Here is a 26,176-nt window from a genome sequence, read left to right on the forward strand (position 1 = left end):
CCACCTTCCAAAATTGGCAGCCAGTCCTTGGCTCTCGGTCTGGGGTCTGGAGGGTGGGGAATCTGGGTGTGGGGGCCGGCTGGAGAAGCTCTCGCTAGCGCTGCCTGTGGCCAGACCCGCCTCCCATCCCCTCTCGGGCGCACACACACGTCCACCCAGACACACTCCGCGCGCTCCCTCGCGCTCTCGCTCGCCCGCCCGCCACCGCCTGCTCTCTCCCTCCTGCTCTCCCCGGTCTCCTTCTCCCTTTTTTTTTTTTTTTTTTTTGGTACCATAGAGTTGCTCTGAAAACAGAAGATAGAGGGAGTCTCGGAGCTCGCCATCTCCAGCGATCTCTACATTGGGAAAAAACATGGAGTCAGCTCCGGCAGCCCCCGACCCCGCCGCCAGCGAGCCGGGCAGCAGCGGCGCGGACGCGGCCGCCGGCTCCAGGGAGACCCCGTTGAACCAGGAATCCGCCCGCAAGAGCGAGCCGCCCGCCCCGGTGCGCAGACAGAGCTATTCCAGCACCAGCAGAGGTAGGAGGCTGCGAGAGGGGCTGAGGAGGGGGCGGCGGGGAGCCGGGGCGCGGATCGGGGGGCGGCCGGGAGCAGGCGCCGGGGGCGCGGGGTCCCGGGCCGCGCGCGAGCTTGCAGCGGCTCCCCGAGCCTGGGGCAATCGCCTCCCCTCCCCCCTCGGCCCCCCAGAAATGTTGCAAACTTTTGCAGCCCGTTCTCGGGTTGCAGGAGGAGAGGGGGGCGGGGGAGGCGGCAGGAGGCTTGACAGCCGGCGGGCTCACCCCCTGGCTTTGATTTTTCTGCAAAGAGAGGAGGAAAGCCGCGTTGCCGAAATTAAATACGCTCCCCCAAAATACGGAGAACCGGAGAGTGGGGGCCCGGGAAGAAACTTTTAAAGCGGCAGTGTCCATTTAAGAAGGGGGAAAAAATATGTTTATGGCCACCCTCCTCCCCCTTTACCTTTTCTCCTCTTGACAGTTCGTGCCCCGGCTACCCTAGAAGGTTTGTGTTTTCGATCTCCGACAGAGCTAAAGGGGATGGGAAGAGTGAGCGACCAGGGAAGCCCCGGGGATGGAGAGGGGGCTCTTCTAGATCTGGGAGCGACGCAGGCACCTCGGGAGCACAGCGGTGGGCTTGGGATTTGGAAGAGGGGCTGGAGGGAGCCGGGAGCGGGCGCGCGAGGTGCTCGCCAAGTTGTCTGGCGGGCGCGGCAAAGGGAGCTGCGCAAGTTTGCAGAGCTGGGTTCGAAGCCCCGCGCCGAGGCTGGCGGGGGGCGTGTGCGCGCCAGCGCTCGGAGGGCGGCGGTCCTGTGGGGCGCTGCACGCGCGCGTTTGGAGTGAGCGTCTACAAAAGCAAACAAGCAGAAAAAGAAAGCTCAAAAAGCACCCAAACTTATTTCTGCCCTGAGAATCCTTCCCTCTCTCAGGTTCCAAGCGTTTCTGCAAGAACCTGGGAATGGTCAGTGCAAGTTGAATGCTGGTTGGATGGTGCGAACGATGTTCCCCCCTCCCAGGGAGATTTTCACACTTCATTTTGGAGTGTGTGTATGTGTGTGTGTGTGTGGGGGGGTGAGGGGCTCCATTGCCCCCTTCTTGCTTTTCCCTAGTTAAAGTGGAGTGTTCCGGAAAACTCACCCTCTCCCTCTTTTTTAAAGGTGTTGGAACCTGATTTGGGGTTTTTCTTGGGGGTAGGGGGATTATTTATTTGAATGCGCCTGGAGTTTGCGAAGAACGGGAGGAAGCTACGGCTTTAATTACTGTTGTAAATAATGTATAAATCACGCCTGTCACTCCGGAGGAAGCAGGCTTCCCGAGCAGCCCAGGGCTGGGCACAGAGAGGTTCTCCAGTCCGGGCTTGGACACTGGCTACTGGCCCAGCGCGCCCCCTCCTCTTGCCACTCGGCTTCTGGCGGCGATTGGGGAGGGCTGGGGAGAGGCGAGTGGGGGCCCCGGGAGCCGCTCCCTTCCTCTCGACGTTTTAGTTGGAGGTAGGAATATGGCTGATCATGTGTTGGCTGTTTTACAGTATCCTCCCCCCCACCTTAGCCACACCCCCTGTCCGGGCGCTTTCCCATTCACGGAATTCGAGTACAGTAAAAGCCATCAGGATGACACACGCTAAAAACATTTAATTAAAGGCGATTTCCGAAGAGTGAACACAGGAAACCGCGGTTGGAGCGGAAGGGGTTGGGGGCTGCGAGGGCCGGGAGTGAAGGGAGGGGGATCAGGGCTGGGGGCCTGGACCTGCCGCTAGCTCCGTGAGTTTGTGTGTAGACAGCTTTTGGCTGCAAAGAGTATATTTAGACCCTGAGACGGTGGATTTGGAATGCGAGTGGGTTATGTAACAGGGTTAATCAGAAACACTGGAGAAAATCCCCTTCATGTGTTTCTGAGGCATTTTTCTTCTTTTCTTTTTTCTTTTTGGATAGAGGGGTATAGTATGTAGGAAGCCACACTAATTTCTGGTTTGAGCCGCCATTCCCCTCTGTCTTACCCCCACCCCCACCCTCTGTGTCATTAGCATCTTCAGGTGTCATTCTTGCCAGAAGGTGTTCTTGCAAGAGATCTGGGTGGCAGGCTGCGGAACCGACTAGCAAATCTGTAACTTGCTGTTCTTGCAAATTATATAACGCTGGGCCATTCAGTACCACCGGCCCCCTAGGCTCAGCAAAAAGGGGAGAGGCAGAAAGGAGGGGTAGGATGCATCCTGCATAGCTGACCTGCTGACCCATATCCCTTTGCCCCCTAGAGGGTCACCCCTCCACTCACTCTTTGAACCAACCTCTTGTCCATCCCTCAAGAGATTTAATGGGGGGAGGGGGGGAGGTAAGGCCCAAACACTCAACTCACATCCTGCACGCAGGCACTAGGTTATATAACAGTCTGAGTGGAAAAAGGAAGGTCAGAGATGGAAGCATCCTTTAGCTAACACAGCAGTAGTAATAGCTTCCAGAAATTATGTGCATTTGCAGACTTTAACCTCAGATGTAGTGTCTGTTCCTCAGGGGTACCAGTCTTTGTGTGTGTGTAAGCTAAGGAGGAAAAGAGAGAATGTGTAAGTATGCCTGGTAGATGAGAGTGATTTGAAAATGGGAAATGTTTGGGTTTTCAGATGATGTAATGGAGTTGGCAGAATATGCAAGTCGGCTCGCAGAGTGTAAGCAGCAAGAAAATTGGAGCTGGCATCCAGTATTAATGTTGCATAAATTACAATATCGGAAAGAAATTAACCTACACACTAGGTGATTACGCCTTTTTAATACTTAAAACATAAAGGCTCACAACTCAAAACGAAAACCAAACATCATCACCTTATAATTAGTATTTTCAACCTCAAGGAGGATTGAGTGGAGTTCTTGGCTTTGGGTGAAGTGGGAAGCTTTCTGATTTGGGAGATGCTTTCCAGAGGGGTTGCAGGGTTAGCTTCCAGCCAGCCAACATTTGCAGGCCACAGAGATTGTGGTCTGGATTCTCATGACATTGAGGTGACCTCATGAGACATTGCCTAGGTAGACTTAAAACTGTTGTTGAATTCCAAACTCCTGAGAAGCCACGTGTAGATGGGCTGTGTACTGTTAGGGTCTCAGTTTCCGAAATCTGATCTGTGACTGTATAATCTGAAAGATGGCCTCTCCCTCTCCTGCAAACTGGGCAGGAATGTTAGCAGTTATAATGAAAACTGTTCCGTTTTCTAGGTGTTATTAATGATGATGGCTGGTGTCATTCAGTCCCATCTTTACAGCAGAATGAAAGGGGAAAAGAGAAAGGCAAGAGGCAACATAGGAAGTAAGAATGAAGCAGAAAAAAAAACAACACAGCTAATCTTTAACAAGGCTTTCAGGGACTTCAGGGAGCTATGAGCATTGTGACATAACTTGTTAAAAACCCTTTTCCAGAATCGCGGTATTATATGCATGCCAGAAGCTTACATATTTCACTTCACTAAAGTTACCCTCACGGGGCTGTGTGCCACGCACTTGGTTTGGAACACCAGTGCTGAAGGTTGAATGCTTTTAGAGCTGGCCAACCTAAGGGAAAAATCGACACCAAAAGATGGGATTAACACTGAAAAGCTCAGTTGGGTTGAGATTGAACCCCCTGGAAGCTCAGTTTAAATTGATGTAAAGTCAGTTAACAAGGCTTGTAGTTTATTTGTATCCCTGAGGACTTCGAGAACCATACAAGTTTTAGACTTTGAAAGTGTTTCCCCTCCACTTCCCCCTTCAGTCTTGACTGATTTTACTTTCTGGTAGGTGCTCTTGCCTGGCAATTTAGCACCCTTTCTAGAGATTGATTCTCAGAGCAGCTTTTCTTAAATGGACGCAGCTCTCCACAGTGAACAAATGATGCCTCATAGTTTGAAAGAGCTGCTGGCTGGGATAGAATCCTTTGCCAGAGGGATGGAATAATTATTTTTTAAACTAAGGGACTTTTAATTTTCCGGTAAATTGCTCATAAAAACATTTATAATTATACCCTTTAAAAATGTAATAGAATAATTTTAGAAAATGCATTTGATAATAGTTATGATAACCTTTTCTGCTACATTCCCCTTATTTCTCAAAAAGAATTGAATTATTAATCCAGAAGTCAAATCCTCCGTGGCTGAAAAACATTTATAGTTGACTCTTTTTATGTTAGTCACTTGCTGGAATTTCCCAAAGCCTGCTGGCATTATGAGGAGCCGTTGGCTTTAGAAAATGTCTCTATTTCTAATACTGAAATATGGAGCCTGCATGTAAATCCCCAACCATGAGATGCTTCCACACTAGACTCCTAAGTGGGGTGCAGAGAGGTACAAGAATGTTCGTTGCAGTAATTGTGCCTCTGGATGAAAATGTTCTGAGGATTTTTGGTGACAGCTGAATCACCTTTGGAAGCAAAGTGACCCCTTTCCACCAGAACTGACCTTTGGAATTCGACTGAGACAAGCCCATGACTTCTTGAGCCATACTCTTGTCACTTCTGAGTTAAGATGCATGTTTTTTCTCCAGATTCTCCCATTTTTGCCTTTAGGAAGTTATAGTGTGATTTGGACGTCACTAGAAATTCTGTTGGAGTGGTAAGGTCTCTACAGCATATGCTACTTTTTTCTGAGTATGCTCTTCCTTTCCCCTCCATCTTCCTCGTCTATTTGATGAATTGTGCTTCTTAAGCTTATATATATGTACTTCGGTGTCTGTAGAAGCAAAATACGTAACTACATTTCAGGTGTCTGGAGAAAGTCAGAATGTGACTGCCCCGTTTGCGAAAAATTTTTTATAGAAAATGCAGCTTTGCTCATATGACATATTCTGTTGCTCACTCTTTTTGTCTTCCGTGAGACAATGCAAAGGGACTTTGAGGTAGATATCATCCGCTGCCTCAAGGAGATTCCTGACCCATTCATCCCAGATTAGTGTTAAGTTCTTCCTAACTTAAAAGCAGAAGAGGCTGCTTTGAAAGGCCTTCAGACTCTACGCCCCTAACCTCGAATGTGGAATACCTTTCTGAATATGAAGTCTGTCTTCCTTGCTGAGAATTTAGGATCTCTTTCTTCTATCATTGTTTTTAAAAATGTTTTGTATTTATGGGTGTTTTTTTTAAATTTTGCATAAAGGGAGAGTTGGTTTGGAAATGAGCTGCTAAATTTTTCACTCTTCTTATTAAGCTGTATGTTAGAAAAACATAAAATTGTATCATTTTGAATCAATGCTTCAAAAAAACTCTCCAGATAATCAGTGTTCAAGTGTTGATTAATATACAGTAAACCATGATTTTTTAATAAGGGTACCAAGGCATTACGGATGAATTTATTTTTTTTTTTGGCTAACAGTGGGTTAATCAGCAATGTTTTTTGTCTTTTTAAATTAAATATGTGTTTGCAATGTGCTGGTTCCCTTTCCTACCCTAGATAGAACATTGAAGGTGTAATTACATCTTTCTTTGATGTTTGAGGATCTTACGGTACCACAAGGTTACTGTTCTGAGGATGAATTCTAATGGTATATTATAGAACTGTATATGGAGACGGTGTCAGAGATTGGACCAAATCTGCCCGCATCCCATCTTGGAAATTGTTTCCTTTTTGTTTGTTTTTCCTAATCCTCGATATCAGTATATTTTATTTGCTTCCCTTGTTCTCTAAGTTGCAAGTAGCAAACTAGAAATTCACTTCAATTAGTTGAGTCTGGTTAATTGAGGTGTTGTTGTTTTTTTAAATGGGAAAATTTCAACCTGGATCTAGAGCCATAATTCTTTCTCCAGAGTTATAGAGGATGTAAAATCATTCTCAAATATTCAGGAAGGCTCTTGTATTCGCAAATAAAGTACGTACTGTAGTATCATAGCATTATGTGACTTCTCCTCTGTATAATGGTAGATAGAAATGCCGGCTAATTTTACCTCCTCCTTAGATATGTTCAAGGAGTAGCTTTGGTAAAGGATTCATAAATCTGGAAAATTAAGAAACTCAAGGGTTAGAAGGAAAACTTTCAAGAATATTAATAAAGAACATTTAGATTCCCCCCCAAAGCAACCCATTTTCCAAGCTTAGGCCTGTGTTCCTTGGACCAGTAGGGAAAACATTGCTGGGACCAACATTGGCAGAAGCAGACTTTCCCAGGGCCATCCCACTCAACGTAATGATATGGGAGTCTTGGTGTTGTTATGACATCCTATTTATTTATTTATTTATTTACTTGCTTGCGTTCGTAGGAAAGACATCAAGGAGCTTGTCTAAAGAAATCCTTAGAAGAAGGGAATGGGGTATGATGAGTAATAAATGTGCCACAGCTCATGGCTTAGGCAGGCTCACTTTTCACTCCGGTTTTTACATGCTAATGTTAAAAGGAATTACAGGTAACAATCCCCTTGTGCTGATGGGAGAAGAATTTTTTTTCCCTAACAGATGTTTATGGCCTTAACTGACACATCATTATTAGAAACTGTCTTATCACATTATGTGCTGTGGCACATTGACAATGCGTGGTGCTGTGGTTTCCTGGTGATTATCTTGTCCATAGAACGGAGGCCCTGGTGGCCAGCCGGGGAGCCCTTTGCAGTGTCTACTGACAGCCGAGTACAGGTTTTCCACATCCTTGAAGGGGCTGAAGGGCTCCAGGCTGTCCCAGGTAGTTGCTGTACCAGTGCTGTTTTCCCTGAAGCACAAGCAGAGGCTGAAAATGAGTAAGAACGAGTATGGAGTAGGGAGTTTCTCATCTCCCACCCCCAAAATCATATCCAGTCGTGTTATTGGGCATTTGAGTTTTGATTATGAACTATCTTAAAGTTTTTAAAAATTATTAGCAAGTTCCTAGATCCACAAACAGACCATAATAGATGAAACTCTTCGGGGTACCAGGAAGGATGCCACTTAGTCTGGGATCCTCAAGCCTGTGAAAAAGGCAGTGCACAGTTAAAAATACCTAGCTTACTTTGGGGGAGGATTTGGCTGAATACTGATGAAGTTTATGAAATATGAATGTAGTGAAGTTGCTGTACGTAAGTGGTAGGCGTGTGTGAAAGAAGTAAGAAGAAATAAAATTGTGTATAAATGACACTCTGAAACTTGATGGAATTGTATACGTGACAAGAATGGTGACATTTGGGTCGGTGCTTAATGGGGGAAAGTAAACTGGCTTAAAATCTGTATGTCAAACTAGATGTGGGAATAAAAATTACAGAATACGAAATCATTTGACTTATTTTATAAGCAACGAATGCTACCGAGGATAAGCAGGCAGGTTGCAAAGAACAGAGGTGAAACAGAATGGGGGGAAAATGAGGGACCAGGACTTAAATTTATGATGAGGTATGGTAATTGCTGTTTTAAATAACCCAGACTGTTAACTACTATGCTGCTAGGTAGAAAATTAGTTATAGCCAAACAAAAGGCATAAGTATGAATTTTAGGTTGTGTGGGAGAAATCCTCTTGAGCCCCAAAGCAGAAATGCATGTACTGAGAAGCCAAGCTGAACACGATGTAATTTTTTCTGTCTTATCCTGATTAATTGACAGCCAACTGTATGCCTCTTTCCTGAAGGTGACTTTACAATCTCCAGACACAGACATTTCTCTCAGAAGTGGAGTGAAGGAAGGAGAACTACAAGCTAAAGTGTGTTTCACTGGGTGAAGTATTTGGGGGAAAAGATAAGAATGGTGCAATAGGGGAATGGAGCAGTGCATACAGAGATTAAGAATGCCTGTTTGGGGCTGGGGAGTGGGGGCTGTGAATGAAGGAAGGGAATCTCTAGAGGGCAAAGAGACTTCAATGTAAAAGAAAATGAAATTAGCATTGACTCCGAAATGGCTCAGAATGTGCCTTTCTAATTATAAATTATCTTTAACAAGGGCAATGAAAAGAGGAAAATTTGACACTTTGAGAAGTTATGATGAACTTGTCGAGAATGCCAATTGACAGAGGCAGGTAAGGGAATACTTGGAAAAACAGAACAAGAACAGGTCTGAAGGGCATGACGATCTGCTTCCTAGTGTGTTAAGGGAGTCGGCGGGCGTGTTTATTGACTCTTCCAATTAGTTTTAAAGAAACCTGAAGAAATGGACAAAGACGGAGAAAAGACAGCCAGATGTGAGTCTGCCCTTCCAGAAGCCAAGAGGCTTGTATCATCCCGTAGGATCGATGCCAGAGTTGGGGAGGAGCGAGTGTTAATGGATGTTCAACATACAAATCACAGAAGAAACAAGGATGTATTTAGCAAGTCTAAAAACTCTTCAATAAACTGCATTGCTTTTCATTTTCACTGCACAATTCTAAAACCAGCGGATGGTAAGCAGGCCACAGTAACAATATAGTGTGTGCCCCTAGGAACGTTTGTGTGATGGGGATATTATATGCGAACGGACAGGGCACCTGGGAAGGTGTGAACTGCCCGTTACTCTCAACTGTCCAGCTAATGAAGCATTGTGAAAGCAAAGGCAAATGAAATACTTCAGTAATCAAAAATGATTCTTCTTTTAGTGATCCTCTTCGTTGACTGACGATGACAGGGGTGAAATTGCCAGAGTTGTATTTTACCATTTCTGGCACTGATGAACCACTTCTGATGAGCTCGTTTATGCAGAAAGTGAGCAGTTTCTATGGACCAGGCTGTCAACCCAGAAGATATAAAATTTCACAGTGTGAAGGATGAAGTTTGAAGATTAGTGAGGTTCTGTAACTTTCTTGAGGCCCCCCGCACAGGATCAGTAGACCTGATAACGACACTGAAAGTGTTTTTGAAATTTCTAAGGCTCACTTTCTGATCTTGAATTGGGGGTGTGTGTTAGATATGTGGTGGTCATTCTGTCTATATGATATATAGACAATAGATATAGATAGATATAAGTATAGAGAGAGATATGATGCTGCCACCAGTCATGCTTTATTAGCATAAAGCCTGTTAGAGCCATCAGGGGCCTTGTGAATCGTCTGGCTTACCCTCTCATTTAAACTGATACAGAGATGTAACAATGGGTGTGAGGTCCCATTCCTAGTACGTAGCAAGGCTGTGACTAGAACGCTCGTCTTCCACTTCCTTACCTTCTGTTCCTTCCACTTGTGTGCTGTGCCAGGATGCTCGGAGGTCCCAGTAAGGTACAAAATCAAGCCTCTGCCCTCACCCAGAAAAACCACCTGAGGATATTAAGACACGAACACAAGTTAATCCAGCATTAGGTAAGCGCAAGTTATTTTGGCTATGCGTCAAGAGTGGAACATTGTCAGTAAGTGTTATTTTTTTACATTCCCACTGGGCATTTTTATTATTGATTAAAAATTAGCCAGTGAGCTTGTGGCTATGTTAGTAAAGCCATTCTACAGCACAGCAAAAATAGTGTCTCTTGGTCTGGCTTAGCGGAAAGTGTAGTACAGGATACCGAGTTGAGCATCTTGTACTTTGTACTCTCTTGAGCGAGATGCAGCCGGGAGCGCAGTGGGGGACGCTGTCTCCTGGCAGCAATCCTCTTTCCTCAAGGCAGAAGGTGTCAGGTTGTACCTGTTATAGAGATGCTCAAGAGCAAGTCTGCAAATGGAACATTACATAGCCAGTAAAAATCATATTGCAGTAGAAAACTATTTGACAGGGGGAAATGTTTATGATCTATAGTTTAGTGAAAAGTAACAGCTTCCATAGTAGTGTGCACAGAATGAGATCCCTTTTGTTACTGTAGTGTATGTGTATACATATGTATTTGTATATACACCAGGAGGGCCAAAAAATGTACACAAGTGGACACTATGGTCAACGTTGCTTGAGCAATAGTTCGCTGTAATCAGAAGTGTCTGGACGCTGATAGTAACCACTTTGAGCACCTCTTGTAATTGCAGAAGTCAAACGTGACTTGTATTCATCTTTTGTTATCGGTATATATTGAGTATTCCAATTTCAGGAGGTTTTTTCCTTTCTCAAAATGCGTACATATTTTTTTGGTACCCTCTGTATATGTACACACACACACACACACACACACACACACATTAACATGGACTTACTTATACCACTAAAACGATGAAATGATACAGTGGGCATCCCTGGATGTGGGATTATCTATGAGTTTCTTTTTCTTTGTGCTCTTCTGTATTTCAGTTTCCTGCATTTTGCATGTGTAATTTTGTAACTAAAAAAAATAAATAAATTTTTTTTCAAACTACGTTGTTTGTTTGTTGTGAAACTGGGATACCTTGGAGGAACTAATTCTGAAGGTAGTATGTTGTACAGGATTTCTTGATGTTTCAGGACGGACCCAGGTTACTGGCCTAAAGAACAATACCTTTGATAGTCACATTCAGCCAGGAAGACAAAGGTCATTCAGCTTGAATATGAAAAGGCGGGTCCCATTATTGGAATTTCTTGCCCCTCTGGGGCAATGTCTTTCAAGTGTTGTTTGTACTGTGACTTACAATGAGAAAGTATACTACACTGTGAGCCAACACGCGCGTCCACACACACGCGCACACACACACGCACACACACTCAACACTCTTGACATAAACTTTTCACATAAAATATTTAAGCTTTACCTGTGATACACTGTTAGTTTTGCTCTCTTACATAAAGACAAGTCATGAGCCACCAGACTGATTTCCTGATCTGTTGATGGGCTGTTCCTACAGTTTGAAAAACCCTGTCCTGGGCTTGAGTAGAAGCAGCCTTTCTGTGGCCATGGGCTGGCAGCAGTGGGAGGGAGGGAAGGCGGCAGGGTTTCCACAGTAACCGATGTTGAACTCCAGGTGTTACTCATTATGATTTCAGGGAGGAGGTGGGGGAGGGAAAATAATATAAATACTTATTATTTGTAATGTTACAGTATCTTTATGCCACTTTTAGCACATGCTCATTAATACCTTGTTACACGTAGGCATGCTTCTGCCTAGCCCGGCTCAGAATATAAATTCTGGGATCCCCTTTTGCTTGGAGTCCGTGTCCCTATGAAAGCATGAGGGTGGCATTCTTTCACTCAACACATATTTGCTGAGCACCTTGTATGTGGCAGGCTCTGTGCTAGGCTCTGGGGACGGAGCAGTGAATAGGAGCGCTCTGAGCCTGAATCTTACCTTCCAGTGGTGGCGTTTCTCAATGTAGCCTGCTGTTTGGGTCACCTTCGACCAGACACTTCTGATGGTTTTCCTCTCTGTGTGTCTTTGACTTGGGCTTTCTCACCCCTGTTCCTTCTGTGTGCCTTCACCCTGCCCCTCCTCCCTCACCCACTTATGTCTCATCTTATGTCCCAGTCTCTCTTTGCTTATTGAAATCCTACTCTCCAGAGAGGATGCTCCCTCTCCCTGCCACAGTTCTCATGACCCTGTCTTTTACGATAGTCCGTTGTGTGGGCCTTGCTCATTCATTCAATATGTAACCTCTTCCTGTGCCAGGCTCCTGTATGCTGTCTTGGGAGTGTCACTTCCTGGGGAGGAGTCTGGTCTCCACCAGCCGACCAGCAGGGATTATTCTTTTACTTCTGCACAGTGGCTTTCAAAAAGTACGTGCGTACTGACTGTGCAGGTAATCTCTCCCACACTACCCTGCAGAGCCGTTTGCTTTCTCAGTAGATTCCGCTCGCACTTCCCTACTCGGCAAGCGCAGCTTCTACTTGCTTATTCTTCCAGCTGGGCCTTGGGTTTGGACACAGCTGCCCTTGTTTGTCCCACTTCTGTTTCTCTTGGATCCAACAACCCTCCTCTCAATGTCAGGTTCAGGCCTATTCCAGTCTTGAGCAACTCAGACCACAGCTGGATGTGTTGGGTGACCGTATACGTGGTTGTTACAAGCCTGCGGTGAGTGACACAGCCCTAGGCTAGAGGTCTAGGTGTGCTTGCTGTGGGGTTGCTGTGTGACCTTAGGTAAGTTCCTGAACCACTCCGTCTGTTTCTTTCGTCACCTGAAAACTGGGGATGATGATGGTGCCGGCTTCCCAAGGTGGGTGAGAGGCTCACCAGATTATGCATGTTGCAGCACCTGGCAGGTGTCTGGCACACATCAAGCATGGCTGCAGTGACAGCGCTGATGAGGAAGCACTCACAGGAGCAGTGGGGCCCTCGACTTACTCTCCCCTGGACCCTCCCCAGGTCTTCCGCTCCCTTGGCTTGGAGCATTCTTCCTTGGTTCTGATTGGTTGCTCTGTGAAATAAGCAGGAGTCCCAGGGCCAGGGCGTCCTGAAGCCTTTCCTTGTATTGCCAGTTTCCTTTCCTGGACTGGATCCTGCCCCAGTCCTTCAGCTCAGCTGCCATGGGCTGGATCCTGCCAAGTGAGGACAAATCCTTAAGTTTAACCCTATTAATCACTTGTTGGGCTTCCCTGAGACTACAGCCCATGCCTTGAGCTGAGCCAGAGGAGGACCCGTGTCTGGCTGCTCCCTTCCATCTGCCCCCACCATTCCTGTGGTACCCGCAGGCTGCTCCCTTCAGCCATTGAGTCTGGGGAACACTCTCCTTCCCACTGTGCTCCCGTGCTCTGACACACCTCATTTTGCAGTAGCCCATCATTCCTTGCCCACCCTACCCTTTTACTCACTTTCTTCTTGCTGCCAAAAAAAAATCACATTGGAGAAGCTTGTCTGCAAGGGTTCCATTCAACTTGTTCTACATTAATGTTCCACTACGGTGACCCACTGCTGAGTCTTTCACATGTAATGTAATCTAATAATTTACTTGCACTTTGCAAGTAATAGTCTCAGAGACTCACAACCTGCTTGAAATTACTCTGCTCTTACAGTATTTGAGCTGATGAGAGAGTAGCATGGGAAAGAGTAGTTATTGGCACACAATGGTATTGGGTAAACCCAGGAAATAATGTTAGTGCAAGGTAAGGGTGTGCTGGTGGATTGTAAAACCCTGTTTTAGAGAAGCAGTTAAGCTTGCTAAGGGTCTTTTATTGATTTTAGCTTGTAATTTGCCTAGGATAGGTCAAAGTATAGTAGGGGTGGAAGCATAGCAAGCTAGAAGAAGTGAACCAGGAGTTGAATCCGTCTTTGTGGGATGCTGTGAAAATGCTTTAGTTTTGATATAGTACATGACTTTTATAGAACTAATTGGCACTGTGGCTGGGTTGTTTTATTTCTTCACTCAAACATGTTGGAAGCTGATTCTAATATGCAGTAGTAATGAAAATAGAATAGAGCTGTAATAATAGTGCCATTGTAAAGTGAATTACACCATTAAGCATCTATTTTGTCTAATTTGTATTGTGATCATGTGGGTGATACACACACATACAGACGTAGAGTTGCTGGTCTTCAAGAAACAGACTGTAGCTGAGAAGTCCCCATCCTGTAATGTTGAAGTCAGTGAATGAAAATAAGCCATTGTTCAGTGAAAAAGTGAATTTTTATATATTTATATATAAGTGTGTATATATGCATGCACATACACACACATGCACATATACAAATATACACCCAAACATGTGCCGGTCAGGTAGATCAAGAAGAAGATACATCACTGTGTCATAAAAATGTTTGCCTGGTGTTGCCTTTTAACAAGTTGGCCAGTCTGCCTGAGGACAGTATTTGATGGCTGGCCAAGTCGGTAATAGCATCAAGGCCAGGGTTTGAAAACAAGGCTTTGTTTCAACCTCTTCATCCTCATTATCTTGTCTGAGAACTTCTGTTAATTGATCTTTCTTAAGTTTGGGAAGAAGCATCAAGGACCTAAGAACTAGGGTCATTTTATTTTGTCATTTGTCTTCCAAAGGAGGACACTAACCAAAATAACTTATTCCACAACAGAAAGATAGAGGCATGTTTTTATGCCTTAAGTCATACGCTAAACATAGAAGCAGAAACGGGATCTGAGAAGGCAGCATCAAATGGGTCTGCTCCCAGTGGATGCATAAATGAAAAGTCCACGAATGTATTACATTTTGACGTGCGTCCAGTGACTTCATCCCTTTACCCCCTCAAGGAAGACTGACATCAGGGGGTCACCTGGCAGTAACTCTCTATGAGTTTCCAACCATTAGGATGTATCTCCAGGGACATCCTAATGACTTACCTGGTTCGTCTCCAGTCTGGATTGCTGCCTCCAAGACACTCTCCGTGTTTTCCCACAGGGACCATCCAGAAGGGATTTTACTGGTAGCCTCCATCTCTTAATTGCCCTCATTCCAGAATTTTACTTCTACAGCATTATCAACACCACCACTTGGTAATCCAGAACCTCAGAAAGACCTTTTCCAAAGAGTCACGATCTCAGATCAACAATGTTGATGTTAAACTCCACCTGCATTTGAGGGGAGAGTACACAGCATCAATGCCTGGCAAGGGGATGAAAAATATATTTGGTGGAGAAATGTTATTGTAGACCTCAGTGAAACCTATCAATATCATATTGTGCCTAATAGAATGTTATGATGAAAATTACCATGATGTTTGACAATATCCCTTTATTAATTGGTCTTTCCCATTATTATTTTATTAGTAGCAAACACATTCTGGTTTGATCGCTCATTATAGTCCTTATTGAATTGGCATTTTGCTGCCTCAGTTGTGTTTATCTTCTCATTGGCCTCAGTTCCTTCAGGGCAGCACCGTAGATTGTCTTGAGTCTTCTGTCCCAGATCTCTGTCTCTTACTTGGGCGTTCAGTGAATGCCCTTGGTATGCTAGTGACAGTACAGTTCAAAATCAATATATGAAAGATGAGCCAGCTGAGGGAAAATTGGAACGAGGCAAGAAAATCTAATATTCTTTGAAAGCTTCAGATGTTTAAAGGTAATGCTATGTATTGTCTCCTTTCATTGATCCATCATGTATTTAATGAACACTTACTATGTGCCAGGTCCCATATTGATCAATAGAGATACAAAGTTGAATTAAGAGAATTGATAGGCAGGAAAGACATATGAACTTGTAATTTTAAAATATATGAAGAGTGCTAGAATAGAGATACTTACAGAATATAGATTGCACAGAAGAGGGAGAAGACCCTTAGGAGGAGTCAGGGAATGCTTCCTGAAGTGGATATGTCTGCCTAGCTTTTGGAAAAATGGGGAGAGATTTGCCTAGAGGGCAAAAAGTGAGAGGGCATTACAAGTCAAGTTACACGAGGTAAAAGTTCATGGCACATTCAGGCAGCATGAATGAGGTATGTAGCTTAGCCTACGCAAGCATTATGTTGGAGAGGATTAGGAGATAAAGTTAGAGAAAATAGGCACGTGCCAGGCTAAGTATTTTGGACCTTTTCCTATGGCAAAATTTTGAGCAAGTGAAAAATACCAAAATTTTGTTTTTCGGTAAGCTATTGTATGAGTTCGTTGAAGTTGGGGTATAGAATTGACAGTGTAGATAGAGAGCCAAGGTAGATCTTTGTGATAATTCCAGAGAGACATGCTGCAGACATGGGACCTGACTGGGTGAGGAGGTTGGCTCTGAGGTAGAATTTCCCAGAAGGTGGAATTGTGGGCACATGATGGAGGTAATGCAGGAGTGAGTCTCAGAGTTGGCTGGAATTACTGGCCAGAGCAGTTTGGTGGGATGTGAAGATGGTAGAACACATGGGCTCCATTTTGGGGTGGGGTGTTGGAGGTTCCCGGGAAGTGTTTGATGGACACTTGGAAATGTGGGTCTAGCAGGGAACATGTTAGTATGTTCTCTGTGGAATGAGGGAAAGGATTTTGACAAGAGTCTGGAGTCCAGACTAGGACTCCAGTGGAGCAGCATTTTTGACAGGGAATTGGAAAGTGAAATTTTTATACCAAGGCCATGTTCATGGATTTTGAAGTGATACCAGGAAAAAATAAACATAGGATCCAAGTGAGTGTGGTTGAGAAAGTAAACGAAATGGACTGGTGTAGTGACAGAGAAAATTATATCAGAACACTGGCTTTAGCTTTGGACATACTATGTTTGTTAAAGGCATAAAAAATCCAAAAATGTCTTTAAATCCAGGGTGAGGTTCTAATATACTTTGCTGCTTCTGGTTACATTTGAGCTGTATCTGCTTTGATGATGGTCTCCTTCTCAACATGTCTAATTGTTGATTGAAAAGTTGCTGCCTTTTTCTTTCCTTCCTTCTTTTCTTCCTTCTTTCCTTCCTTCCTTCCTTCCTTCCTTCCTTCCTTCCTTCTTTCCTTCCTTTCCTTTCCTTTTTTTTTTTTTTTAACTTTCTACACAGCCTATCATTGATTAATCCTGTCCGTATACAGAATCTGCCTCACAGTTGACAGACCCTCAAGGTTGGGAGAAATGGAATGAATAGTAGCTGTGGAGTGGTCTCCACGTTGCCTGGGGAAAAAGGCTTCATGGGAGAGAAAGTTGAAAGCGGGTCTTGAGAAAAGGTGGCAGATCTTCAAACGATGGGTCTAGCCATGGGGAACTAGATGGAAGATTTTGTGTGTGTGTGTGTGTGCGTGTGTGCGTGTGTGTTTAGTTGACCAGGAAGAGAAAAAGAAATGCACAATGCACAAGTGTTTGCTGGCGGGGTAGATGATGTTGATTGTGATTATAGTGGGATTGCTAGTCTGTGTTAATGGCACTTGCTGTTTTCAAGGGCCTTCACATATGCAGTAGCCCCTGGAGGTCCTGGAAAGAGGCTGATAGTGTTGCAGCTTGCGGACGGACTAGAGAAGTGTTGTGTAATTAGGGGAGACCTGTTGACTTAAAAACAACTTGGATGCTGATAGGTTGAACTTAACTTTAACTCCAGTGAGTGTAACAGGAGGGGGCTTTTCCTGTTGGAAGGGCCATCCCTTTGCCTTTGGAGGCAGTAGCCAAGCTCCTTATTGTTTTCAGTGAGCTCTGACTAAATACTTTCCCTGTAGATCTTCCACTAATGTGTCGTATGAATTATGTGTGTTATCTCTGTGCTGTGAAATTACAGGTCTTCACCCACAGTGTGGTAAGTAGATTAAAATGAAAGCCTGTTTTTTATGGTATGGGGGAAACATCAAAACATCAAAATATCAGGGAACTATTTTGTGTATGTTTGATCTGACAGTGGGGAGGCCTTGGGAGGCCAGTGTCTTCTACAACCTGAAAGCTGAGCTGCAGCTGGAGTTTTCTCCAAAGAGGTTTATATTTTATCCCTTGGCACTTCTGAGAGGAAAGGAAGGTTTGGAGTGGGTGATTCTGTGATGATTCTTTTCTTGCTGCTGTTTTCTTCTCCGTCTTTTCTTTTTAACTTTGCAGAAAGCCCTTCCAGTTCTATGGTCAGACCCCGTTCAGGACGTTGGTGGCCAAACAGTCCCCTTTTGTTAATCGAGCGTCCTATTTTTGTTTCTCTTGAAAGGTGCCCTTCAGGACAGCAGAGCCTTTATTTGGGCTGTTTAGAATTGAGCCCTGGAGGAACCAAAACAGAAATCATTCTAAACCCAGGCCAAGTGCCTCCTTTGCCTAGCAAGGCAAAGCTAACCCCACACAAGATGAAATCTAACCAACTGGTTACCTGAGAGCCACCTTGGGGAGTTCTCCAGCTTGACTTCTCTCGTTTTGGCCACCATCCCAAGAGCCAGTGAAAGCTGAGGGTCATGGCCTTTCTGTGCAGAGATGCAGAAGAGAGTTTCGGCTCTCCGCGAAGAAACATAGGTTGGGTTATGTTTTAAAGGGCCCTGTGTCAGCTTGCAGAACATTAAGGGTCTATAAGGATCCTGAATAGAAACGGGTCAGAGAAGATATTTATGACCATAAGCCTGTGTGTCTTAAGGTGGTCTAATTTTCCTTTATTGCTCAAGCTTTCAATAAATTCACTTTATTCAATTTATGCATTTATTTATTTTTTAAAGAAGAAGTTATTCATAACTTTAGCCCGTCTCACATAACTTCTGTTATTCCTGGTTTTGCCTCTCCCCTCTTTTTGTCACAAATTAGGTACACTGAGTCATTCAAGAAAATTTGAGAAAATTTGAGAAAACATGTGGGATTTGATCATTTAGAAGCCATGCAGTTTGAGGTTATTTTCTTCTGTTACAATCGATACGGGGTTAACCTCTGTGATTTGAAACAGAATCTTTGTTCTTTACCCAAGGATCTTCTGATTCAGCGTTCAGACGGTCTTCCTCACCACACAAGGACTGACTTCAGTTGGGAACTTTTCTTCCCACTTTAGGTATCACCTGGGTCATTCAGGTGGAATAGGGGAAGAGTGTTGGGCTTTGTTAGAGAAGAAAAGACTGGCTAGACAAGTTTGATCCCTAGGGGCAGTTTGGAGCTTTCTGGCGTGTGAGGTCATCGGTGTGTTTAAATTCTGACCTTCCACACACTGGTCAGTGAAGCTCTGCTCCCCCCCCCCGCCCCCATTAACTGCCTATTTTCCCCTGTATTTTGAGGAGAAGACACTTGCCTCCTGGGGAACCGTCAGCATCCTGGGAGCATCTGTCCAACTGGCCTCTGTGTATATAAACAACTGCAAAGTGAAGCAGTTTGGAGAGAGGCATCATTTTAAGACGAAAGTCATACATTTTAGAAAGTTAAAGACTGGTTCTCTGACAGGAAAGTTGAGCTAAATATGCAATTCTATTTTAATTTTCACTTTGTGCCAAGGCAAAAGCATTGGGAGATAGGCTATAAATGTATAAGTAAGTCACTGCAAGAATAGCCCCTTGCAAAAATGCAGATTTCGGAGGGCTAAATATTTTCTCACATACTTAATGCACATAAATAACTACCCCCTGATCGAGTTCCTGAGAAAGGGAATATTGTGTAACTACTTAACCTTGATCACTGTAATGAATTGTACCGAGGTGTACATAACTGTAAAGTATGTATTTGGTTGTCTTAGCTCAGGCTGCAGTAACAAAATACCATAGCCTGGGTGGGTGGCTTAAACCAGACGTTTATTTTCTCCTAGTTCTAGAAGCTGGGAAGTCCAGACTCAGCTGGTGGCAGATTTGGTTCTTGGTGGGGGCCCTCTTCCTGGCTTGGAGAAGGTCGTCTTTTTCCTGTATCCTCAGATGGTAGAGAGAGGAAGCTCTGGTCTCTCTTCTTATAAGAGCACTAATCCCATCATAGGGACCCCACCCCATGACCTCATCTAAACCTAATTACCTACCCGAGTCCTCACTTCCTAATATCGTTATATTGGGGATTAGGGCTTCAATTTATGAATTTTAGAGACTCCATGACATTGGTCGATGCTTAAAGCTCACGAGTGATTTTCAGAGTGGTTGATGTGTTTCCAAAAAGTTGTTTAAAATTCTTAACCTCCTCATTTGTTTGTTTCAGTGGAGTCCTATTTTTCTGTGTATGTCTTATGGTCGGCATGGCTGTGCCGCATCATATTCCAGCCCTGTTTGAAAGCTATAGTCGGAAAGCCCATGGTAATTAAGGCTGTGGTATCATTGTTTAAATTAGTGTGTGTGACTTTTTTTTTCCTGGTAATTCAACAAGTTCCTTCATATTCTGCGTAATTGGATCACATTTTAATTTTGTGGCAAATAAAGATCTATTTTACATTTCTATTAGAAAGATAAGCCCCTGTGGCTAGGTCTGAATTAGGATGTTTGCTGTTGGTTCTACTGAAGCAGCAAACCTTTTAGAGAGTTAATTCAGCTTCTAAAAAAATACATCTATGAATATTTTGGGTAAGGAAAGAATCCTCAGTCGAAAGGTTCTACACAGCCATAGATTTCGTGGAAAAACAAATATTGAGAAGATAAGACGAATGCTTGTGAAATATACAAGCAGAAAATAATGAAATCATGGGTTATGCAGTGTATTATATACTCCAAAAGGCATATTGATTTGTGACACAGGCACATCTGTTTGTGAATATATTTTATTATCTGTATGGTTATTGCCCTGGAAGTTTGCATGAAGCAAAATAATGAAGATAAACTGAAGAGTGCCCTGGACGATTAATCAGGAGGCCTGTGTTTTGATCCCAACTCAACCATTAATTATGTAAATGACTTTGAGCATTTACACCCTCCTCCCTCCCCAGGGCCTCACTTTCTCCAGGTGAGCTCCAGGTGGAGTTCAGAGATTCGCTGAGCTACAAGTTCTTGCTCGGTCTGACATTGTATACCTCATGACTAAGACTCAACTTTTTTAAGGATCCAGCAAAGAATACGATTTTCCTTACTCTTTCTACCCTTTTGAAAATTGAGGATAATTTACATATTGTAAAATTCTCTCTTTTTATGTCTATAATTCAGTGATTTTAGTAAATGTATAGAATTGTATAGCCACCACCATAACCTAGTTGTGGAACATTTCTGTCACCCAAAAAAGACTTCTTATTCCCGTGTGCTATTACTACTCCTTCCTGCTCCCAGTCTAAGGAAGCCATTAATCTACTTTCTGTCTCTATAGATTTTCCTTTTCTGGACATTTCATTTAATAGGAATCACATAATGTGTGGCCATCTCTGGCTCACTTCTTTCACTTAGCATGATGTTTTTGGGGTTCATCTATGTTGTAGCAAGCATCAGTGCCTCAGTCCTTTTTATTGCTGAATAATATTCCATTATATGGATAGACCACATTTTGTTTCTCCATTCATCAGTCTGTGGGCTCCTCTTTTTTCCTTTCCCGTCCTGTGGGACACTTATTCTCACTGCAGCCTACTCCATATGGGGAAATAACAGGTCTCAGAGAAATTCAGTGTCTTCATCTCAGGACCTCCCTTGTAGAACAGGTTAGAGTTTTGTGTTTAAACCACTTACAACCTTGTAAGTGGTTGTCATTGGACTGAGCTGGCTGGGTCATTGAAAATGTGACGAAATACCTATGTAGTAATTATCAGTAAATGTGAAAGCACTAGCTGTAGATCCTTTTCCGTGATACATCATTAATATAAATGTGAGGTTTCCCAATTAGGGAACTTGACTCAAAAGCTTTCCTAATGACAGCCTGCTTGTTGTTTTACATTTGTTTTACACATTTGGTGATGAAATACTTGGAAGCAAGAGTTAAAGACACTGGTATTACTCTGACTTAGTAATGTCACTTTCAGCATTTTCCTCTGGAAGTCATCAGAATTATTACGAACAACAACAAATCCAGAGAAGGAAATACTTGAAGAGAAATCCATACTTTGCTTTTCAGCGATGAATCACAAAGACCACTAAATATAATTGTGAAAAAAAGGTAGATAGATTGAGAAGAGGACTGAGTTAAGTGTTCGGGCTGTTGAGTTCTTGAAAGAGATGCCGTAGGCTAGACAACTCTAGTGATTTCGATATTTGGCATTTTTTTTGTGTTGTGAGTGAAGATGATATGTGCATTTCCATTTGGTAATCTCCTAGCTAATGGAGAGCAGCAACTCAGTACTTTGGATGCTCCTCAAATGATTCTCCAGTTTAGAGTTGAGTTCTGGAAATGTGGTTAACATGCAATGTGTTTCCATCTTTAGCGGCTCCCAGGTCCATTCAATTTCCTGGAATCCACCGTTGGCTAGTGTGTCATGTAGGATGGAGGAGAGAGACTACTGCTGTTGCCTTTTCTCATCTCCACATGGTAGATGTGTTTTTTAGCCACGTTCTATTCTAAATTTTGGAAAGGTTGGACCCACAAGTAGTGTGTGTGTGTGTGTGTGTGTGTGTGTACACGTGTACACACACATATATTTTTCCAACTGCATAATAGGGCTGGGCCTATGAAAGCCAGCAGTTTGACTCAGTTTTATTAAGCATGCTAATTATAAACAACATCAGTAATATCTTTTGGAATTTAGACATTAGACTGTTTACTATTCCCAGTGGTAAGAATGATGTTTAGAGCATCACACCCTGCCTCTTGGGTCCTGGGAAAGCTTTGCCTTGGTTGAATCCATATGGTAAGGTTTTGTAGAGAAAGACAAACCAGGACACTCTTTAGTAAACCTCAGACTCTCCCTGTGCCGAGCCTGAGATATGGTAGCTGTGGGCAGAGAAGGCTGCCCAGAGCTGTGTGCCCCAGGCTTTCCTCAGGATGAGCAAGCTGCATTCAGGCATGATCATATGTATCCGTCTCTCCCACAGCCTGAAAGGGGGGGAATTTCCTTCTCAGCCAGGGAGGAACCAGTTGGGAAAAAGGTGTCCTGTCTCTTGGTTTGGTGATTGGTGGGGGAGGGAAGGGCAGTGGCCTGTCTTACTTGGATCTGTGTTACGGTGTTATCACAGTGGATCGTTACTAGGATGACTAATGTATGAGTCGGCCTAAGTTGTGAGATCCTTGAGGATAGGGATGCAGTGCAGTGACCTTTGTGTTTCCCAGTGATTCCAATACAGGGCTTTGCATACAGCAGGCACTCAACTTTGCCTTGTAGACAAAGTGGACAATGAATAGCTATCGTCTTCAATGAGTCTGCAAAGACAGTTGTCCTGGAGTTTGATGTTTGATTTGATAGGACTTCATAATAGTTACAAGCTCCTACTTACTGATCACTTAACTGCTCCGGGCACTGGACACACTAAGCTCAATCCTTAAAATTTTCACTGCCTTCTTAGGAGGCAAGAATTATGATTCCCAGGTTGTAGATGGGAAGACTGAGGCCTAGAAGAGTTGGTTAGTCAGAGTCCAGAACATTGTACCACACCAGCTACCACAGCTCCCTTTCCCTAACTGTGACAAATACGTCTAAATAACGATCCTAGTGCCCTGGGGTCCCTTTCCTTCTCTGTTTACGTCTCCATCTGCGGAACGTGGAGGTTGCAATCTAGGCTAATGGAGCCCCGTGGAGTTGTGCAGTGTTTCGCCAAGTCAGCTGACCACAGCACCCCTAGAGACTGTGTGTGTGTGTTTTTTTTTTACTTCCTCTTGTCCTCTGGCTGTTCCTGTGGCTGCTTCTTCATCCTTCCATTTGCAGGTTTTCCTTTCATTTCTTAGGTATCCTGTTGCCCTTCCTAGGCCTAAGAACGATGGTGCCGGAGAACTCCTTGAGATGGAACGCTCTTCCTCACTGTCTTGGCTGATTTCTGGCTTACTAGACAAAGTGAAACTCCGATCTTGCTGGAGGAATTCCTGTATGCAGTTCTGACAAGTACCTTGAAGCGATTGTTGAGAGCAACCTGCGATTGCGGCTTGGCAGATGTGTGTGCTGTGGGCTATGAACATTAAGGATGTGGAGTTGACCACAAGGCAGGGCCCGTGCACTCAAGGGTGACGCATCCTCAGAACCACCCTGGCTCCTCTAGGGCTTTGCAGCCCTAACAGGAGCTGCCAACAGAGAAGTTGCTGAATTTGGCATTGGCTAGGGCGTGGTTTTATTCAGCCAGACTCTTAATGGGCTTGCTGCCCCTTTCCGGAAGCTGTCAGCACAAGGAAAGTCATGATCATTACCGTGGACCCTTCTCTGATTTACTGTTTTTGCAAGAAGGGGGAAGACTCAAACTCTCAAACTTCATAAAAGTTAGTGAGCTTTGCCTGGGCCCACATACGACGCATTGATATTTCGGGGGAGGGTTTGGATCAGTGCAGGGCAGACAACATGAGAACAGCAACGGTGCTGACCAGCACATTGAGTTTTTAGATCGAAAAGCCAGGACAGAATGTTCAGCTGGAGCTGAGGACATACCCATTTCCTATTTTATCTTTGCCATGAGCCTTGCGGCTGATTGGAAAACATACCCACTGCGGGATTTGGATAGCCTGTATTCTGGTATTCTGTGTTTATTTCTTAGACTGGCTCACACAGTCTCTCTCTCTCTCTCTCTCTCTCTCTCTCTCTCTCTCCTCCTTTCTCTCCCCTCCCCCCCTCCACATATACCTCCCCCCTTCTCTTCCTCCCTCCTCTCCTTCCTCTCTCTCAAGCTCTTTTGGGTAGAAATCTGAAAGCTGCTCATCGTATTACTGGTGAGGAAGTATTCTTTCTCCTTAGAGAACAGTGCTAAATTCTCAGACATTGACACTTGGACCCAAATGATTTTGGCAAATGCAAATCTAATGTACCTCTTTCTTGCTGAAACCCTTCATTGAATTCCTAACACTCAGAATAAAATGCAAACACTTTAACAGAACCTAAACTGGCCCTGTCTAGCTTCCCGGCCTCGTTTTTCACCTGTCTTCTCTACCACCTCGTTCTCCCCATACTCACAATACATACTCTGTTCTCTAGCCAGACTGCATTTTGGTGCTGAAATACCCTATGCTTCCTCACCTCCACATGCTTTCTCTTACACCTGTGTTCTAGCCACTCCATTGATCTATCCACTCATCATCCATTCAGTGAGCATTTATAGAGCACCTCCTGGGGGCCAGGTACTGTTCTGAATTCCAGAGATACAATAGTGTACAGAGACAGGCCCCTCCTGTCATGGAATTTACGGTCCTCATTTGCTAATGCCATTTTTCTGATAGCTCTCAGCTTGGATTTTCTTATTCCCGGAAGCTTTCCTTGACCTCTCTCCTCTGGATTAGACATCTTTCTATTGCCTTCTAGAGCACCTGTATTTTAGTCATCACAGCATTTAATTTAAAACACACCTGAATCCAGAGTTTTAAGCATTTTGAGAGCAGGGATATTCCTTGACCAGGCTGGCACATAGTAGGTGCTCCATAAAAACCTGTTGAAGGAATGAATGAACAGGGCATTTAACATGGAAGAGCTTAATTTAAAACCAAAAAAGTCCTCTGCAGTCATTTCAAGCAAAACTCATTCTCTACATTGTCAGCAGCTTGGAATGGCCTTTGACCAATAGGAGGCATAGATTGTGCAGTGATGAGTTTGCTGTCAGCTAAATCATTGTTCCTTTATAAGTAATTTGTCTTCTTGGTTGTGCTTAAGATTTTCTCTTTCTTTGCTGTTCTACAGGGTCACTATGAAATGTATAGGTATGGATTTATGTATTCATTCTGCTCAGGACATGGTGTGCTTGTTCATTCTGATAACTCATGCTTTTCTTTCGTTCTGGAAAATTCTCAGGCACTGTCTCTTTTCTCAGTCTCTTTCTGAACCTCCTTTTGGATGTATGAGAGATCTCATTTCTCTTTCATATCTTTTATCTCTGTTTCTCTCTGTTCAACATTCTGGGCAGTTTCCTTGGTTCTTTGGGTTCACTAATCTTCACTAATTTACTCTCTATAAACCGCCCACTGAACTTTTAAAATGGTGGTTTAACATTTGTGCAGTGAAGTAATGCTAGCTTTACACGTGACTGCACTTGTGTAACCATCACCCAGAGCAAGGTCGAGAACATAGCTTGCTCCTCTGAGTAGCGCCTTTCAGGCAAGACCCTCCCAAAGCTAAATACTCTTCTGACTTCCATCCTCGTAGATTAGTTTTGCCTCTTATGGAATTTCATATGAATGGAAACATACCAAATATGTTTGTCTCACATCCTTTGAATTTTTTATTTTAAGTGACTTTTACTTGTTCCTTTTAGACCTTTTTTCAAAATTGTCTATTTTTTTGCCATAGTGTTCTGTTACTGCATTATTTATGTTGTTTTTTTTCTTTTTTTAACCTCTTTAATAATTTTAGAGTTGTTTATTTTATAGAACCTTCCATAAAATTCTGTCAAGTTCTTACAGTGCTAATTTTTATTATTTGTATCTTATGTATAGTGAATCTTCTCCACATATGACTGTAATTTTTTTCAATTACAGTTGACATTCAGTATTATATTAGTTTGAGGTTATATGACTGTAATTTTTTATTGTGAATTCATCTTCATCAGAATGTTTCCCCCCCAGGGAGTCCTATGTATCTTGAGTTGTGGAAATGTCCCTACCCTGCCACATAAGGGGAATATAAATTCAGAACCTCGATACATTTGCATAAGTTTAGGATTTCAACTTCTTATAGGACTTTTTTTGTTTTTTCCCCACCTGGAATTCTAGGTAGATGGCAA

The 26,176-nt window shown here is 43.7% G+C and overlaps 1 protein-coding gene across 2 annotated transcripts in view; it reads left to right on the forward strand.

Annotated features, from left to right (window-relative positions):
- The first annotated feature begins 259 nt into the window (after positions 1–259).
- The window catches only part of RORA (RAR related orphan receptor A), a 687,196-nt gene continuing 661,279 nt past the window's right edge, over positions 260–26,176 (forward strand). The window contains exon 1 of one of the 2 annotated variants that reach the window (XM_019748671.2): positions 260–518. In XM_019748671.2, coding sequence (XP_019604230.1) covers positions 353–518 — 166 coding nt within the window. In that variant the 5' untranslated portion in view covers positions 260–352. The remainder of the gene's footprint in view (positions 519–26,176) is intronic. The other variant, XM_019748672.2, reaches the window with a different exon arrangement.

The sequence above is a fragment of the Rhinolophus sinicus genome, linkage group LG03 (assembly GCF_036562045.2).
Source record: "Rhinolophus sinicus isolate RSC01 linkage group LG03, ASM3656204v1, whole genome shotgun sequence".
Taxonomy (NCBI): Eukaryota; Metazoa; Chordata; class Mammalia; order Chiroptera; family Rhinolophidae; genus Rhinolophus; species Rhinolophus sinicus.